Genomic DNA, 16,932 nt, shown 5'->3' on the forward strand with positions numbered 1-16,932 from the left:
CCAAGTCCTCCTAGTCTTTCCATAGATCTTCATAGTCCAATTAGGATGGAGGATGCGTCTCCGTCTATATATGTCTATTATGGTCCGCCCCCGCGAATCGGCGTCCATCTTTCCCTCCGTCTTCGGATGGTGGTGGAAACTCTTGAAGGAAATTTATGGCATCCTTAACGTCGCCAACACTTCTGGAGTCAATCGACATTCCTAAAGACTAAACAAAGGACAGGGCCTTCTCAAAAGATTACGTGACTTAGAAGAAACTCGCGATTCGTTTCGGGGTTTCCTAATTGAGACTCTGCATAAGATCTTTCCCACGCATGCCACCCGCATCGCGTATTCTTAACAGTACTCTCCGTGATCACACGCAAATGTTTGCTTTTAAACTTCGCTCCTAATTCACATATCGATTATATTCATTCCCGTAGCTACATTCGCGTGATCACGCAACACACCAGCGAGCATCGCAACAGCATATGTGGCTCTAGGGAATTAATCAAAATTTGCGAGGGAAAAGGGTCTTCAAAATTTAATGATTATCACGACGGGAAGCTATTAAACGTTTATAAAATAGTTTATTGTTCAGATTTCCTGAAGAACTTCAAACGACTACATGTGACTTTAATATAAAGCTCGGCATTTTTATTACGAATAATAAGTTCGGTAACACGATTTTTTGTAATTTGTACTTTCCTTACGACTAGTTAAAGCAATTATAGAAAGCTGCGATGGAAAATTTATTATAAATAAATGTATTTACATAAATAAAATCTAACTTCTTGGTTGAAATTCATAATCTCCTATAGTTGTCTCGTTGTTGTGCTTGCGAAGCTGATGTCAATGTGGAATAGATAAATGGCAAGATCGATGCCAGAGCTAGGCAAAGGCCTATCACTGGTCGATACCATACCCAAGCAAAGCCAATCACTAATAGACTAATGGACATAGACACTGACATTGTCAATGATTCAATTGCAATAATTCCGCACAAGAATGTCGAATTCAGAATTACTGTTCTCAATATGTTTGCCAAACACGTGGCTGCTAAAAATAACACCAACCAGCCGAGACCTCTGAAATAATTAGAAATTCCATTTAGTAACAATTACTAAAGCCGGGAACCCACCGGGAAGCTAAGCTAAGCTATGTTTTAACGTAGCTTTTGGTGGAAACGGTTCCATAAGAATGTATTGAAGCTAATTTTTTTAAAACGTAGCATAGCATAGCATAGCGTTGCTTCCCGGTGGATTCCCGGCTTAAGAGTAATTGCTATCGCGCGAGAAAAGTAGTACCTAATGCTCCACGTACGCCAGTAGTTGTGCACGTGTTCTAAATGGAACATTTGATCTATCGACATTTTGTGCTTCCTTTGAAGTAAAATTTCTTCCCCGTGCGACGTAACGTACGGTACGATAGCCCCCTTTTGCAGCATGCCAACTATGGAGTAAATGTCTCCGCCTTTTCCTGCATAGGAGAATTGTATACGTATATCTCCGACCTATGAAGAAATACAGTTATTCTGGAAAATCTGTTATATGCCCAGCGATACGAGGACTATACCTGAGGATTCCACAGATCGGAGCTGTGATAGTATAAACCAGAATGCATCTTGATATCTTTGCGTTCCGGTCTCTCATCGCTGGTAATTTCTACAAAATCAGTGAACTTCTTCTTCAATTCAGACCCGAGGGTAAACGCCCCGATTCGGACCTCATCTGCAATTTGTATTTGACTTTTGATAGGGATTTCCTTCGGATTGTGGTGACTGGTTCTAATATAAAACTGATCGGAATCGACAAGCTTGTCCTTCCATTCTGTTGTATAATAATAATGCTTCTCATCTTCCGTTACCCCACCGAAGCTGACACGCAAACATTACTATGATTAATACACAAAACATGACACGTCGCTTTTCCAATTTCAACCTACAAGTTACCTTCGTTCCTCTTCTATTTCTACCCACTGGTACATTTGAACTCTCCGCTTCAGTTTCACGCTCGACACGATTACTCCATAGTCAGGCTCGGTTAACGGTTCCGATATCTTCAAGGGACCCGATAAGTGTATTAAGCGTCCCTCGTACTCGGGTAACACCTTAATGGAATTTGGAAGCACAGCTACGTTTCGTAAAGCTTCGTCTAACGAGTGCGCCACTTTCACTGCTCTTCCCTGTAATATCGTAGGGACGAGTTTGTAATTCGAGTACGTTCCTTCAATAAGAAATACAGACGTCCACAAACCTCGTTCCAAAACAACAGGCACATGCCAGTCGCGAACATAATCAGACCAATGATAGCGGTGAGCCACGACTCTCTAAATTGCTCGGAGACAGTCATTGGAACGTTCATAGGAGCGGGCTGCCTTCCGTTCACTCGATTCTGATGAATTGGCTCTGCATTCACCCTCTGAGGTTGCCCATTTTGCTGGAGAATTTGTATTTCGTACGCGTTAAACTACAGTGCTCTCGCCGAATGGGCATGCATAGAAATATAGTTCTCCAGGAAATAGGTACATACAAAGCTATCAATTTATATGCAACCAAGCATTATATAATACAACGTTATATCAGTTAAAACGAAATGTTTAGAACGCATTGAAAGATATAACTATACAAGCGCAGCGACATGTGATTTTCATGCTTACATTTGCGCGATACATTTTAATAGATTACATTATACGACAGTGACAACGCTCGGCTCGGCCACCGAACCTAGTGCCGCCTAAAATATCATTTTACAAGTAATTTCAGACGAATCTCGGTTCACCGTGCACGCATCGCATTTCATTTACGGGCAACTACGTTCAAAATTCGACTATGAATATTGTCCAATCAATTCGCGTATTACGTGTACAGCACTGTGCAAAAGTATCGGCCTGGCTCGGTTACTATAATCCATCATACCTATGAGCGTCTTGTTTTTATAGGGCGGTATGCATAGTCGTTGCTTGTTCTTAAGATCATCTTAAGAATAAGTAGCGACATTCGCGACGACTCGCGTATTCCTCGTTATTCACTTATATCGAAGCGATATTTTTTCGCCGGCTACATCTGAACAGAGATATTGGTATGTACCTAATGTAAGATACATTGTACTTGCATCCCTATCTTATGTTACGATGCCAATTACACGGAAGGAAATTGTCAGTGTCTTCACGAGCAATTGCACCTTACAATTGTATTCTTTCGTTTTTTTTTCTAAGGGAAGGATACTTCGAATCATGCAATTACATCCACCTGCATTTGTCGCAGTTTCGATGATTGTGGGAATAACGTGCGGAGTGCGGACGAGTCGAGGAGCTATGATAGATGGCGTTTAATCAAACGGCGTAATTTACGTATGTATGTATGTGCAGTTTTTAATTAGACGAGAACCTCCTTCTCCTTAAGGTGCGATTTCATGCACGCTCGACGCTCGTTTTGAGCGTCAAAACCAATCACCTGACCGACGCTCAACCAACGAACGAGCGAGTCAGAGTCAGCGAGCGTCGCCGACGCTCACGAATTTTAGTGATCGGAACAACGTGTATCGTCGCTGATTGGTTGCCGCGATTTGGAGCAAAAGCGAAAGTGGACAGAGAAAGAAACTGTAAAAAAGAAAGACACAGAAATACTGGTAGAAAGATACAGAAGGACAGAGAAAAATACTGATAGAAAGAGATAAATAAACGTTTAGGTTATGTTATTTCCGGTTTTGCTCCAAAATGGCTGCGGTTATACCGATCACTAACGAGTTTAGCTTTTCCGCTTGATGCTAAAAGCGTCACGCTAAACCGAGTTCAGATTTTCCGCTTGATGCTGAAAGCGTCACGCTAAACCGAATTTAGCTTTTCCGCTGAAAGTCACGTGGACCGATCACGTGACTGGTTTTAACGCTCAAATCGAGCTGCGAGCGTCAACATGAAATCGCACCTTTATTCTTTCATCATATGGTGTTGCGTGGCCTTAGGGGACTAGTAGCCTTCTGGTGGGGAAATCAGGCGCGGGACAACGTCCGTGGAACGCTAAGGCGTTCTGCTCCCTGGACGCGGATTTTTAGATATAAAATAATAATGTAAGGAAACTATTTGAACACAAACAATTAATAAATTTAATGAACTCAATGAATTTAAACAATACAAATAAGAATTTCGCTAGGTTTATAATTTCACGTCCGTTCACTATCGCTCTCAGGGTTCAAGTGACCTTTCAAACGCAAACGCTTTTACATCTTTTGTTCTTTACAAGGTGTCCTTAAAATCTAAGAGTCAATAATATATTTACTAACTAAATTCTCATTGGTGAATCTATTTCCTTCACAGTTATTGATTTTTAAAATCAAGCGTTTAACAACATTGCTCTGGAATTACATCTAGGAGAAGGGATCAAAGTGCAGTTCATTTATTCAAACACCCGTTTCCAAACGGGTATTGATTAATTTATAATCTTGAAGTTTTCTCATTAAAAGAATCTCTAACTATTTTCAAACCCCTCGGGCTTGTGCGAACTTCGCTTTGTTTCCCTTTCCTATTACACTCGTATGATCCGTTTTGAACTTCGCGCTTCTAAAGTTTGTGTCGAACGCCGCTAGAGCGAGAATCGCAACTCGCAACAATGGCACGATCGTCGCGCCCTCTCCACTCCACGGTGCTCGAATTTGAACTTCGCATTTGGAGTAGAGCCGCGCGGTGTGCGGCACGCGTTCGTCTGGGGGGGAACATGCCTCGTGGGATTTCGGTTGCAGTGTAATAAAATTCTTTAAATCTAAATTGCAAATATAATCAGGCTTAGTCGTCATCAATGACAGCGAGTTGAAAATATTTCATACGTTTGTATGTTATAATTGGCAAGAAGTAAAAATTTCACAATGTTGCGTCAATGTTACTTGTAGTCTGCTAGAGCAGGATAAGCATAGTAAATGAATATTTTTATGTATGTATTTGTTAATACATAATGCGTAAGAACAAGTAAAAGTTTGTAGAAGTTTGGCAACTGTAAGGCTAGTTGGAAATGATAGTACCCGTACCTTTCTGTTGTTCCTGAATGAGTGTGACACGTGATATAAAAGAAATATTTCAAGAATGTCATATGATAAAGCTTGAGAAGAGAGAGAAAGAAAGAAGCTGTTAAAATGAAGTGGATAACAATTTCATGTATCTTGTGCGTATTCGGCTGTTTCAAAGAGTTTAGACCTTCGGAGTCCTTCGTCACTGATTATTTAACAGGGCCATGGAAAAATTTTACAGACACCCAAGTAAGTACGAGTTAAGCGTAGCGTTTGCACGCACAGATTCATAAATTTTCTAATTATCAAGATCGTCTACTTTAAAGTCGTTCGCTGTCACTTTTAAATATTGCTCAGCGCACCTAATAAGAAATTCTACGAAGAGATTTTTCAGGTAAACCAGGAAATCTTTCCCGTTTCTACGTATTCTTATTTTTCGACGTTGGTCGTTATATTTTTAATAACGGACTTTGTACGGTACAAGCCTATCATAATTTTATGCGGTCTCTCCGGGACAATCACATTCCTTCTACTCGCACTCGGGCAAGATGTGGCGACCATGCAAGTCGTAGAATTTTTTTATGGCCTGTTCTTTTCAACAGAAGTAGCATATTACACGTATATTTATGCTAAAGTCGACCGGAAACATTACCAAGAAGTAACTAGCCATACGAAAGCAGCATCTCTTTTTGGTCGCTGCATGGCCGGTATTATTGCGCAGCTCACTACGTCTTTGGATGTGTTGAATTATCACCAATTGAATTATATTACGTTGTCAGGTATCTAGCACCCTTTACAAAGAATGAACAGTATATGAAGTTGTTAAGATCATTTTTAAATGGCAGAGATTAAGAAAGACAGTTAATTACAAATTATTGTTGAATTATTGTATCATTAAATTACAGCTTTTTATCAGGTCGGCAGTTATTTGCATAAAATAAACTCTATTTTTCAGCTATTATATTTGCAACAGTGTGGGCGTTCTTTTTACCCTCCGTTGGTCAGTCTATTTATTTTCATAGAAAACACGAGAAACATGTTGCCTTTACGAATAATGGGATAAGACAATCGCAACCGGATAATTTAAATCAAGCGCCATGCGTGTCCGAAGAGAATGTCAAGTATGATTCTGCTGAATCAAATATTTCAATACTGAACAAAGTTAGACAAGCGTATATTCTACTGTGGAAAGATTTTTTAGGAGCGTATTCGAATAGTCATGTTATTCTATGGTCAATATGGTGGTCGTTCTCAACCTGTGGGTTTTTACAAGTTAGCAGCTATATACAATTACTTTGGCAATCTGCAGTGACCCCTCAAGACAAGATTTATAATGGGGCTGTAGATTCTCTATATACAATTATAGGTGAGCATATGCTTCATACACATTCACTTCGAGCTACTAATACATACAGGGTGGTCCATTTAAGCGAGGCCACCTAAATATTATGGATGGGTTTCTCGAAGCGTCGAAACCCAAGAAAGTTTCTAGTTCTGAGAATTCGAAACTTTGCACTTTCTTCGTAATTTGAAACCTCTCCAAAGCCAGATAAGAGAAAGTATAGAAGCAATGAATAAAGAATCGTTCGCAGGGTGCCTCGAGAATTTGTATATTGTTATATTTTTGTGTGTATTTTGTTTAACTGTGGTCGTAAATATTGAGTTCGCTTCAGTTCTTAAAGCATGATAACTGTTCCATTTAGAAAACAGAAACAGGGCTTCAAGTTTCGAACGATTCGGGAATTTCGAAACCTTACTCGGATTCGAGGCTCGAGCATTTAAAACTTAACTTCGAACCCGCTCCTACTATCTCTTCTGATTATCCACTAGTCGATAGATTTAAATTCCACGTCTAACTTTAAATGTCTGTGCCAAATGTCATTTCAAGGTCATGTCATTATAAATATCTGAACGTATTTTAACACTAGCTAAAATAATATGCTGGTATGTGCAAAATCCGATGACCTTAAAAACTAAAAAAAATGACCTTGAAAAAAATATTCTTGCAGCATATTGGTCCCCTGATACCATTCAAATTGCATATAAAATATTGTTTGCACCATCACGACTGCAAGAGATATTTAAGTAGGCTTATTTAAATGGATCACCCTGTATATTAGGCAGATAACTGATCCATACCTTAAGCTGGAAATCCACCAGGAACCTAAGCTAAGCTATGCTATGCTATGCTATGCTAATTCTACGTTTTAAAAAAATTAGCTTCAATACATTCTTATGAAACCGTTTCCACCAAAAGCTAAGCTAAAACATAGCGTAGCTTAGATTAGCTTTCCGGTGGATTCCCGGCTGTAAGCAGATAGTTCATTACTTATACAATTATATCTTTCATAGATAAGTCACACATGTATAAGTTGTAAATGATAACAGTATAATCCAATGGAAATCAGGTTTCCCGTTATCTAAGGTTTTAGGTTTCTAAATCATAGATATTGTTTTCTTAAGTGTTCTTAAGATATGCTTATAACAGAAATTAGGGGGAATTTGAGGGATTACTGTAAACAGCTCTGTTGTTGAAGCAATGCATGTACTGTACAATCATATTTGATAAAGACATAATTATTATTTTTATTGTTAGGTACAATTACTGTCTTTTGTATCGGAAAAATACCGTTTAATTGGTCTTTAATAGGCGCTATAATAGTATCGCTTATCTCGTTTGTGGAGGGTATTTTGTTAGTAGTCTCCTCGTACAGTTACAATATTTGGTTCTTGTACGGTGCTTATATAGTGTTTGGAATTATTTATCACACGATGGTCACTGTCGCCAGGTACATATAATTCATTGTTTAATTAGTCGCATAGAAAACTATTTCATCCTACTGGATTTACATAACCAATTGCGTGATATTATATATGTAATTCACAGCTTCGAGGTTGTGAAATGTATATCGGAGGATAGTTATGGTTTAGTATTCGGTCTAAACACCTTCCTCGCATTGTTACTACAAAGTGTATTAACGGCTATAGTAGTGAACGGAAACTTAAGCTTAGATTTGAGATCTCAGGTAAGAGTGAAACTAAATTTTATTTAAATACTCCATGTAAATCCTCGAAATCATTCCAAAATTATATACAGTCTTAAATGGCTAATAAGACTCTTAAGAAGGAATAAAATGTTTTAGTAACTGCATGTTTAAAAACTTTCTCTGTAGCGTTTATACACTTGACGCTCGACTTGGATCAGAGATTGCTCCTCGAAATTGCTAAAACTATTTACTTCGTTTGAAGTGGATCGATTCTTTGGACCAATTTAGATAACAGGCTTTTATTCCTTGTTATATGTTCAATTAGCTACTTAGATTTGTGCCTGTGACGTAATTCTAAGATGTTTATATTACATTTCCTTTCCAGTACCTTATCTATGGCGGTTATTTCATTGTGATAGCAGTACTGTACACAGTGATAGGTATTGTTACCATTGTGCGTCACGCTAAGAGTGGTGCAGAGTTTAAAATTCGGGAAAGGAAAGGGAGCATCGCAACAGAAATTCAACCTCAAGATGAAGAGAAATCAAACAGTTCTGGTTAAGACTGCAATACTTCAGAAGTTAAATAACAAGTTATGTCTTTAAAATTTTATTTAAAATTTAGCTACATCGGTTACTAAAAGTAAATATGTTTCTTTTTAAAAAGAAACTCTATAGAATTTTTAAATATTTTATATGCTCCTTTATTTATTTTCATATTTATGTCGACAACTGCTCAAGCACTAAATTCCATTTTTGTGGGTCATCTCGCAATTACCGAGAATATCACAATTAGTATCATACATATGTACATGTACGTACAAATGCAGTATTAAACTTTTACTATTCTTCCTCGTTCCGAATGGGTAGAACGAAAGCTGTAAAAGTATACTATACCATGCATAGATGTGTTGCCATTAAATTATCTACTATGTAGAAAGTGCAATGTAAGCACATATCTGATTCAATGTCAACGAGTTGCGAGATTTTGTATAAAACGTAGAAGATATTGACATTGTTGAATTTAAACACAAGGTTTTAATACGTAATGTTTTTTTTTGTTGGTGTTATATAAACAAAATATATTGAACTTTTATTTTCTTATTTAATACAATTCTTTTTACGAACAACTTTCAGTAGTCCTCTCCCACTTTATATTCGCTTAGTGTTGCATTTTTCCAAACAGTAGCTTCATGTTTCTGCAGTATCAGTTAAAAGTAATTGCATTTTATACAAAACGGGCTCTCTGCATTTCTAGGATTATAAATTATTTATGAGACAGGCATACAGAACAAGTTTCTGCGTTTGTGATAAAAATATTCGCGATAAGAATACTCTTAGGGGACTTGTTCGCGCAGTTACCATTAGTCATTTGATTATTTATAAAACTTGCTCACGGATGAAAATGTTTGGAACAAGCATCTTCCCAACTCGCGACGAGGATTTGCGTCCTTATTGAAGTGTTTAAACAGCTTCCACCAGACAGTACAATCGTGTATGCATTGCTTGAATTCCTGGCGGGCATTATCCATTGTATCGTTCTGTATTATGGACACAAGGGATTTCATCCGTTCGCCTTCAATTATTTTTGAGAACATACAAGGGTAGTTATTGCAATCATTGATATGAACGTGCAATTTCTCCAGCAGCAATGTGTTCTTCAAGCAGATTTGTATCACCTATACGAATGACCATTGCAATAGTAAAATATTGAAAATAAAACAGTTTGTAGTTCTATTGAACACATTAAATAATATCGATGAATATTTATAAATATTAGTTAATTAGTTTAAATGAAATAAAAGCATACTTGGATGTGTATACTCTATTTTAAAGATATTTTAATATATCTTTAATTAGTAATAGCTGTAGATAGTGAGTAATGAAATATATTTGTACCAAGTTTGGTTGCACCAATACGGGATACGATTCAAATAGACTAACATCCAACTCATCGAAATCTGTGCTTACGTCGGCTTTCTCAACAGCTGTGCTTAATAGCTTTTCAGAAATGCGGCAATCATTTGCTGATAGCATTAACGATATCCCTGTATCAGCATTCCACGTAATCTTCCATGAATTATTTAAACAATTTACATTAAAGGTTACTTAGAGGAGTTAATAATCAACTCGCTTCGGTGATATAAAATTATCGTACCTAGTAGTAATACTTTCATCGTGACATTATCTGAAGTATATGAATATTTATTCAAAAGTTACGATAATTATTTGCAATCAGAATCTTTGCGACATATTACATCGCAATAACATAAATGACAGACAATAATAAGAAGCGTAAAAATCGCTCACTTGTTTTTTCACGATCGACTGGATTATCAATAAAACTGTTTTATATTAAAAATATTAATATGTTGTTAAATTGTATTTTACTTAAAAATGAGACAGTTTAAAGTAGGTTTAATAGTTATTTGCATTAACTTCAGTGATAGTTTAAAAAAATAGTTGTAATTTTACTAAAGATGTAATTTTTACTTTGATTTACTATAAAAGATTTTTTAAGGGTTGCCCTTTGATAGCTGATTAATTGTTGGATTAATTGCGCCCACAGTTGCTCCTTTTCTGTTATTTAAATAAAACAGAGATAGTATTTTCTGCCTTTCATAAAATTAATACTATGCTCGCGCATTTCGCGCAAGAATACCGCAATAAAATTGAGTACCTTGCAGCAAGAGGGGTGCAATTTCATTTCTGACAGTTTTTGAGTTAAGACGTTTTATGCAAATTCGATAACAAATGAGCGATTTATTGTAAATTTTGAACCTGCATATATTACTGACTTGTGCAATATTTTTATTTTGGGCAGCTCCAGATTTAGAAATAAAAGCTTATCAACACAATAACTACTACTTATTGCGTGAAAATATATATTTTTCAATTCGCCAATTTTCAAGCAATAATTTTATAAACAGTTTTTTTCTAATTTATTCGAAGTTGGTAAAGACGGAGCTGCACCCCTCTCGCTGCAATCTCCCCAATTGCAGTGTTATAAAATATTTGAGAAACCGTATGATTTTCATGAGATTACAAAAACGAAATTATATTATATTAATTTCTGAATGGCGTTGATGACGACTGATTCACAAGCTTTGGCTACTTGTCGCGATAAGCACGATCCAATGTCTTGGAGGCGTGATAACTCCGTTCGATCTTCCGCCAAAGGGTATTCTTCTAAATTGAGCCGAGATTTTGCCGCTACTGTTAAACGCAACTGATCGAGCTCCTTCTCTTCCTTGAAACTTAAAGACGCTGGAAAATCAATGCGCCGATATGAGCCGTTTATTTTGAAAGTGACCTAAGTCCATTTTATATTTAAAAATTTTTCATACACAGTGGCTCAAATTAATATTCGGACACTTTTTAAAATCGCATAACTTTTTTAGAATTGGTCCAAACAACTTGAGTTTTTTTGAGAAGCTAGAAGATTAGTTTGCTAACTGACGCGGTTCGTCGTTTTGAAAAACAAATGTATTCGGTTGGAATAGCGAAAAGAATAGTAAAGGTCGATTTTTAAATCTACAAACGGGGTTTTTTGAATTTTCATTACAAGCTCACAAAAAAAAGTTTAAAAATCGACCTTTACAATTTTTTTTTTCTATTCCGACCAAATGCATTTTTTTCAAAACGGCGAAACACGTCACTTAGCAAACTAATCCTTCCAGCTTCTAAAAAAAAACTCATGTCGTTTGGACCAATTCTAAAAAAGTTATGCGATTTTAAAAAGTGTCCGAATATTAATGCGAGCCACTGTATAAATTTTTAATACTAACTTCAAGCTGTACATGTTACTACAATCAACAAAAAATAATTGACAAATGGACTTAGGCCACTTTCAAAATAAACGGCTCAATTATATCAAACATGTATCTTCGTTTTCTTTATACTTTTTAACATTCTACAAAGTAAATATTATACCGGAACCTCCCTTTGAACGAAGCATATAAGTTCTAGTAGAATTTTTTTTTAAAAATAAGAGTTCCAAAACTTTTTCGATCCCCGGATTTTTGTAATAACAATATTCGTCACAGTATTTACTTTTGCTCTCCAGCTGCCTAATTTTGTTCATCAGGGATCGACGAATATCTCTGATCTCTTTAACTGCTAGCCTCTCTTTCCTCGATTCGTCGTCGCGTTGATTTTTCTTCATTCCCAAAAACCTTTTCCTCCTGTTCTTCACCTTCGAGTGGAAATTATATCTGTATGCCATATTTACTCGAGCTTATTCGGCGATTAGCTCACGTGAACGTTTAACTGCATACGAGTTAATCTTTTATCTTGGTCGCGCTTGTATCTCGGCCAGAGTTTGCCACAAATTTCCGCCCCGCGAAGTAGTTTCAGTCTAAGTCCCCGATCGGAAAGATCGTTAAACGAGGAGACGATTTTACCCATGTTAAAATCGTCCCACCCTCCACCCTGAACGTAAATTACAATACAATTCTTTATGGGTCACTCGCTGGTTTAGTAGCGCAAAATAAAATTAATAGGAAAAACAACAACAACATTCAACGAACAAATGAAGTTTTAGCTTAAAATAATTAGAGAAAATGATCGCTAAAAATGAGCTAACTGGTGTTTTGAAATTACTGTGAGGTGGGAGACGCGAGGGTGGTGATGAAATGTGTGCTTATTTGAAGAGATGCAACACGCAACCCTCTGTGTAAAATGGCGAGCGAACAAAAAGCACGACCGCTCAAGTCGCTCACTCGAATGCCTAGTTAACTGTCGCATTCCTTTCGATTTCGAAGGAAACGCGTACCGCGCGCAAAACCGGGGGAAACCCCAGGTCACGAAAGGGGAGATTTCGTCACCTGACAAAGTTCAAACACCGAGGTCACGAGACCTTCGGTTCAACTTCACGACCCCGTGCCTGGTCGCCTTCTATTCCGCTCGAAAACCAAAGCCACGCACGTCGCAACTGATTTTGTATAAATTAAAAGTTTAGTCAAAATCCAATGACTCGTATTTTTTTTTTTAATTCCTGATGTTTGGTTGTACGGTTTGACGACGATTTGAGAAAAGTAGTTGTAACGAGGAAATTTATTAATAAAAAGAAACTTTGGTTTATATAGAAATCTGAATAAGAAATTAGTTGTTCGGATTCAATTTGAATTTGGAATGAAGAGTTTAAATTCAAGGGGGTTGCGCCTTGTTGGGCTGAAAAATAGGTAATTCTATGTGAATTTTTTGTAGAAAAACGGCTCGACAAATTAATTTGGGGTTTGGCAGGCTCTTTTATTACATCTTGAACTATTTTTCTGAATTTTTGTGGGACAGTGAAAAATAAAGGCAGATACCGAGAAAGCCGTGAAAAATAATCGCGTGGTCCTCCCTTAATGTAAAAATTCACCGAAAATTTCATTAGTGGCCTGCCACCAGTATCTTTGCTTTGAGTTTTCTTATATTTTGAGTGCCTTCTAACTAAACACTTCGATGCGATGACGTGGCGTATTGATAAGATGCTATTTTCGTCCCTCTTTTAATTACAATTATTTGTGGCCAGCTTTTCAAGATTATTTTCCATAATTCGTAGCAAGATATATTGCTTGAATCGTAAATGTCAATTGAAATGGGAAAACGCCAGGAGGTACCATTGGTGTTCTTCCTTAGATAATTCTTTATTTAGCTGCGATTTTTTATGTGCCTTAAATAAATCAATTTTCTTTTACGAAATAGGAACTTTTAACTAAAAAATTAAGAATATCTTTCGAAAACTAACGTACACGTGTCGCACGAAAATTTCATATTTTTAATACACTCTTGCTACTAATAAAACCCGGAAATTAAAAAATTCTGAAACTTCGTGAATATGGAGGGAATTTCCCCCTGATTGCAACGCAATTTTTGTTTGCTGCTTAAATTCACTCTAAGGGGGTGTAATTGACCCCTGAAAATCCGGTTATTTTCCGATTTTCTGTTATAACTCGTGAACTGTAAAATAATTTTTTTACCAAGTGCTAGATCTAATTAAAAGAAGTAACTTTTGTCTCGAAACTTTTTTTCTATTTCTTACATTTCGCGAGTTATAACACAAAATCGGAAGATAGCCGAATTTTCGGTGGTTAATTTCACCCCCTTCGAGTGAATTTCGGCAGCAAACAAAAATCGTGTTGTAATCAGGAGGAAATTCCCTACATATTCACAAGGTTTCAGAATTTTTTTAATTTTCGGGGTTGGGATCTTCCCTTGTTAGTCCCCTTAAATGATGACCCTGTATAGGAATTACGAAACCTTATTCCTACAATAATTTGAGCCGTTCATTTTGAAAGTGGCGTAAGTCCATTTTCCAAAAAAAATCGTGTTAGCTATCTTAATAGTTACATTTTTACATGATCTTTACATTCTGAAGCAAATTGTTACTAATATATTTAAAATCATTAAAATTTTGTAAAACGAAAATATGCTGGTTAATAAAGTGATGAAAAAGTTTATTTTGAAAATGGCGTAAGTCCCATTGTGAGAGTTTCAAATGGATATGGAAAATATTGTGCAATATAATTTTTTGAGATCACAGCTTTATGTTTAATTATCAAGGTAGCAGTTTAAATATCAATGTGCAATGAATTTGTTATAAACAATTTAATCTCAAATTTCACTTCCGATCCGCTGACGGATTCATACGGATCTACGGATATGCCCTTGTAATTTTCAGCAATTTGTGAATAATTTGTTTATAACAAATTAATTGCATATTACAAAGTAAATGTCTGCGGGACATAAAGCAGCCACAACTAAAATTACAACAAACAGATAAAATGCACGAAAAATGAGACCTATTACAATCTAAAATATAAGGGCTTAATGGATTTATTATATTATATACCACCTGCACACCATAATTATTTTAAATCACTCCCGCATACAAAAACTGGAGAAGACTGAATAATAACTAATAAAACATTATTAATTTTAATGTAAAAATTACTTAACGAAGAATAAAAGTTGCATATTTTTTTGATTTTATAACATAAAAGTGTATAAATTTATTTTTATTTCAAGGGAAATTTACTTTTCCTATGGACTTGTGCTTTCTTAAGAATTGAAAACGTCATTTCATTGATTTTGAAAGTGGCCTAAGTCCTTTCATAGCCATCAGACACATATTATTTCTTAAATAATGTTAATTATGCTAATTGGGATGATAAATTGGACACTCTTGGAAAGCCAAAAACATTATACTACTATGTTATCTGTTACCCATATTTTTAAGTTTAATCCAACGCAAACCCTTCAATATCTCGATTCGAACATAAATGGACTTACGCCACTTTAAAAATGAACGGCTCATTTGATGTATAAGCAATCCAACCCAAAAGAAACCGTCGATATGAGTCGTTTAAAATAATCCTATACCCCCTTAAAAAAAAAACATTTTTCTCAAATTCCTCATATTTACCCCCCACTGTGCGTTGCACATAACGTAACTTAAAATTCAGCCACGATCACAAAATTATTGGTTCACCAGTTCGATAAACGTGCAGTCCCAATCTGTTCCGTCGTGCCGGCACCGCATGGCTGACGTCTCCACGTCCTGGTAAATCTCCGTGTACTTCATGCAGTACGTGATCACCCAGCTTCGCGGCACGTCGACCACAGGCAGGATCCTCCACACCTTCGCGGTGATGTCGTCCAGCATGCTCAGCGACGCTCTGTTGTCGAAGCTGGGGAATTCCGTGGCGATCAGGTCCGTTTCCGAAGGATCTCTCTCCTCGCTCGTGCCCCCTTGGCGCTGAAGTCATCGCGCGAAACATGCGTTACATCCTCGGAACGTGAGCCCCGCGATTGGAAAGTGCAGCGGCGGTTCACTTGCGACTTTCTCGAGTTGCCGACGGGCTTGGCCGCCTTGGACGAAGCGGGGCCCAGCGTCATCGTGCAAATGAAGATGCAGCCAACGAGCTGCTTCAACATCGTTTGCCGCGTGAACCAAGGCGTGATCTTTAAACGATGTTCGTGGAGATATTAAAAATTATATTCAAAGTCGAACTGATATTGGAGGGTATGCAGAATTTTCTCGCGTGTTTGGGGTTCCCCTGCAAGGTACACTGGGGGAGTATCTTTTTAAATTGAAAGAAGTGTTTGAAACTTGGGAACTATTTAGTTTCACATTGTGATACACTTTTGTAGTACCTGTTTTAATTTTAATTGGAATATTTTTCACTCCCTTAGGGGAGTATCTTTTTAAATTGAAAAAAGTGTTTGAAACTTGGGAACTATTTAGTTTCACATTGTGATACACTTTTGTAGTACCTGTTTTAATTTTAATTGGAATATTTTTCACTCCCTTAGGGGAGTATCTTTTTAAATTGAAAGAAGTGTTTGAAACTTGGGAGCTATTTAGTTTCACATTGTGATACACTTTTGTAGTACCTGTTTTAATTTTAATTGGAATATTTTTCACTCCCTTAGGGGAGTATCTTTTTAAATTGAAAGAAGTGTTTGAAACTTGGGAGCTATTTAGTTTCACATTGTGATACACTTTTGTAGTACCTGTTTTAATTTTAATTGGAATATTTTTCACTCCCTTAGGGGAGTATCTTTTTAAATTGAAAGAAGTGTTTGAAACTTGGGAACTATTTAGTTTCACATTGTGATACACTTTTGTAGTACCTGTTTTAATTTTAATTGGAAAATTTTTCACTCCCTTAAGGGAGTATCTTTTTAAATTGAAAGAAGTGTTTGCAACTTGGGAGCTATTTAGTTTCACATTGTGATACACTTTTGTAGTACCTGTTTTAATTTTAATTGGAATATTTTTCACTCCCTTAGGGGAGTATCTTTTTAAATTGAAAGAAGTGTTTGAAACTTGGGAACTATTTAGTTTCACATTGTGATACACTTTTGTAGTACCTGTTTTAATTTTAATTGGAAAATTTTTCACTCCCTTAAGGGAGTATCTTTTTAAATTGAAAGAAGTGTTTGCAACTTGGGAGCTATTTAGTTTCACATTGTGATACA

At 36.5% G+C, this 16,932-nt stretch overlaps 3 protein-coding genes across 9 annotated transcripts in view; 1 reads left to right on the plus strand and 2 right to left on the minus strand.

Annotated features, from left to right (window-relative positions):
* Nucleotides 1-720: 720 nt before the first annotated feature.
* Tmem43 (Transmembrane protein 43) lies at nt 721-3,325 on the minus strand. 3 transcript variants are annotated; one of them, XM_076829609.1, is made up of 6 exons: nt 3,230-3,325; nt 2,235-2,417; nt 1,931-2,163; nt 1,555-1,855; nt 1,287-1,492; nt 721-1,067 (listed from the first exon to the last, which is right to left on the minus strand). In XM_076829609.1, the coding sequence occupies exons 1-6, from the start codon at nt 3,233-3,235 to the stop codon at nt 785-787; spliced, it is 1,212 nt and encodes a 403-aa protein (XP_076685724.1). In that variant the 5' UTR covers nt 3,236-3,325; the 3' UTR covers nt 721-784. The 3 variants fall into 3 exon arrangements, with proteins under 3 accessions (XP_076685724.1, XP_076685722.1, XP_076685725.1); XM_076829607.1 differs by lacking the exon at nt 3,230-3,325 and adding an exon at nt 2,638-2,852; XM_076829610.1 differs by lacking the exon at nt 3,230-3,325 and adding an exon at nt 2,511-2,662.
* Nucleotides 3,326-4,621: 1,296 nt separating this feature from the next.
* LOC143377835 (thiamine transporter 2) overlaps nt 4,622-16,932 on the plus strand; it is a 35,990-nt gene continuing 23,679 nt past the window's right edge. The window contains exons 1-6 of one of the 2 annotated variants that reach the window (XM_076829602.1): nt 4,622-5,225; nt 5,371-5,755; nt 5,932-6,342; nt 7,573-7,765; nt 7,864-8,002; nt 8,349-9,066. In XM_076829602.1, coding sequence (XP_076685717.1) covers nt 5,103-5,225; nt 5,371-5,755; nt 5,932-6,342; nt 7,573-7,765; nt 7,864-8,002; nt 8,349-8,525 — 1,428 coding nt within the window. In that variant the 5' untranslated portion in view covers nt 4,622-5,102 and the 3' untranslated portion in view covers nt 8,526-9,066. Of the gene's footprint in view, nt 5,226-5,370; nt 5,756-5,931; nt 6,343-7,572; nt 7,766-7,863; nt 8,003-8,348; nt 9,067-16,932 lie in introns of those variants that run through there. The other variant, XM_076829601.1, reaches the window with a different exon arrangement.
* On the minus strand, nt 9,099-15,865 carry LOC143377848 (uncharacterized). 4 transcript variants are annotated; one of them, XM_076829626.1, is made up of 3 exons: nt 15,440-15,865; nt 9,360-9,641; nt 9,099-9,216 (listed from the first exon to the last, which is right to left on the minus strand). In XM_076829626.1, the coding sequence occupies exons 1-3, from the start codon at nt 15,611-15,613 to the stop codon at nt 9,154-9,156; spliced, it is 519 nt and encodes a 172-aa protein (XP_076685741.1). In that variant the 5' UTR covers nt 15,614-15,865; the 3' UTR covers nt 9,099-9,153. The 4 variants fall into 4 exon arrangements, 3 of the variants coding, with proteins under 3 accessions (XP_076685741.1, XP_076685742.1, XP_076685743.1); XM_076829627.1 differs by lacking the exon at nt 15,440-15,865 and adding an exon at nt 9,862-10,154; XR_013087423.1 differs by lacking the exons at nt 9,099-9,216; nt 9,360-9,641 and adding exons at nt 11,120-11,229; nt 12,016-12,393.

The sequence above is a fragment of the Andrena cerasifolii genome, chromosome 16, assembly GCF_050908995.1.
Source record: "Andrena cerasifolii isolate SP2316 chromosome 16, iyAndCera1_principal, whole genome shotgun sequence".
In the NCBI taxonomy this organism is placed as follows: domain Eukaryota; kingdom Metazoa; phylum Arthropoda; class Insecta; order Hymenoptera; family Andrenidae; genus Andrena; species Andrena cerasifolii.

Bases quoted from the DNA above. Each gene is read 5' to 3' on its own strand.
- Tmem43 (XM_076829607.1), bottom strand. The intron at 1,856-1,930 runs GTAACTTGTAGG...TTTGCGTGTCAG, and splicing joins GAAATAGAAGAGGAACGAAG to CTTCGGTGGGGTAACGGAAG. The intron at 1,493-1,554 runs GTATAGTCCTCG...ATTTCTTCATAG, and splicing joins CCGATCTGTGGAATCCTCAG to GTCGGAGATATACGTATACA.
- LOC143377848 (XM_076829626.1), bottom strand. From the start codon at position 15,613: ATGCTGGACGACATCACCGCGAAGGTGTGGAGGATCCTGCCTGTGGTC. The intron at 9,642-15,439 runs GTGAACCAATAA...TCATTCGTATAG, and splicing joins ACTGCACGTTTATCGAACTG to GTGATACAAATCTGCTTGAA. The intron at 9,217-9,359 runs GTGAGCAAGTTT...TTATAATCCTAG, and splicing joins TGTTCCAAACATTTTCATCC to AAATGCAGAGAGCCCGTTTT.